Raw genomic sequence first — 1,336 nt, 5'->3', positions numbered from 1 at the left:
AGGTTGACGAGATATACGACTGATTCCAGCTATAACAGCTAGTCCATCTTCGTCTCAGGCGGCGGCGAGCGTTCCTTCAGCGGAGGGCTTGTCTGAGCTGGCGCTCGCCAGCGCCACCGTGTCCGCCATGACCGGCGTCGGCTTCGAGGTGGCGAGCGCGCACTTGTCCTTCCACTCCTCGTGCGTTATGTGCTGCTCCCTGCACTCCAGGCTGCAGAACGCGGTGTCCCCCCTGCAGGCGCGCGTGACAAGAAGAAACATATCAGTCCATCTGCACGCGCAGGAAGCCATGGCGCATGGGAATTTGAGAGAACCAACCGAAGGGGAAGGAAAACTCTGCGGGCGCACCTGTACATGAAGGTGTCACGGCCGGGTCCGAGGCGGCGGTTGCAGAGGCCGCAGGCGCGGAGGAACGCGGCGGTTTCGACGGCGGAGAAGTCAGCCGAGTTCCGCCGGTGGCCCACCAGCGCCGGCGCCGCGCGGGCACGGTACGCCGCCAGCCAGTCCGCCCTCTTAGCGGCCGCGCCGCCGACCCACCCGTAGGCTACCTCCTCCGCAGCCTCCTCGAGCACCTGTAGCTCCGACTCCTCGTCGGCCTCCTCGGCCACGTCCGCCAGCACGTCCGGCGGAGCGAACTCGGTCATGCTCGTGGTCCTCCTCATCGGGTGACGCGAAGGCACCGTGCTCCCCTGGATCTTCGTTCCCATCATCGTCTCTTTCTCTGTATATACCCTGTATATACTTAGGCTGTTACTGTTAGGCACTTGGCGAGTTACGGTGGCCGGCCAGAGAAGAACTACGTATCTAGCTAGCTACCGCGATTTGGTGTATGAATATAGAGTTGGGAGGAAATGGGGCAGAGGGGGAGGAAGGTGTCGACATGGCCATGGATTCGGAGAGGAGGAAAGAGATCTGGTTGGTGCAGGGAGGGGAGAGGAGCGGAGGGAGATGAGAAAATTGCAAAGACCAGCAACTCTTGGGGAGGATGTTGCACACACAAGTGACTCAAAATTTTCGTTGCGTAAACCAGTAACTCTATAGTAGTATGGTGCAAAAAAACTTTAATGATCACTTAACAGTTTATTAGACAGTTGTAGAGTCCACTTTATGGCTGACGTTATAGCCACCATGTTATTTGTAATGCCGCAAAAACTGGCTGGGGAAAACACAAGTCTACGTATTCATGACTCCCGAACTGTCATGCTTAATCAAAATACAAAATAATTTTATGAGTTTCAAAGTTGTAAAAAAATATTCTTGATGTGCCCAACAATGTATCCTACAAACAACTAAAATATTAATTTAAAATACTTTGTATTTTGAGCTACATGAAAAT

General features: G+C 54.2%; 1 protein-coding gene across 1 annotated transcript; it reads right to left on the bottom strand.

Moving 5' to 3' along the window:
• Positions 1-6: 6 nt before the first annotated feature.
• Positions 7-930, bottom strand: LOC124667207 (FCS-Like Zinc finger 5-like). The gene is made up of 2 exons (XM_047204520.1): positions 349-930; positions 7-232 (listed from the first exon to the last, which is right to left on the bottom strand). The coding sequence occupies exons 1-2, from the start codon at positions 708-710 to the stop codon at positions 55-57; spliced, it is 540 nt and encodes a 179-aa protein (XP_047060476.1). The 5' UTR covers positions 711-930; the 3' UTR covers positions 7-54.
• Between the last annotated feature and the right edge of the window lie 406 nt (positions 931-1,336).

Source organism: Lolium rigidum, chromosome 6 (genome assembly GCF_022539505.1).
Source record: "Lolium rigidum isolate FL_2022 chromosome 6, APGP_CSIRO_Lrig_0.1, whole genome shotgun sequence".
Lineage (NCBI taxonomy): Eukaryota > Viridiplantae > Streptophyta > Magnoliopsida > Poales > Poaceae > Lolium > Lolium rigidum.
The sequence above is the reverse complement of the archived record's forward strand: the minus strand, read 5'-3'. Positions and strand labels throughout refer to the sequence as shown.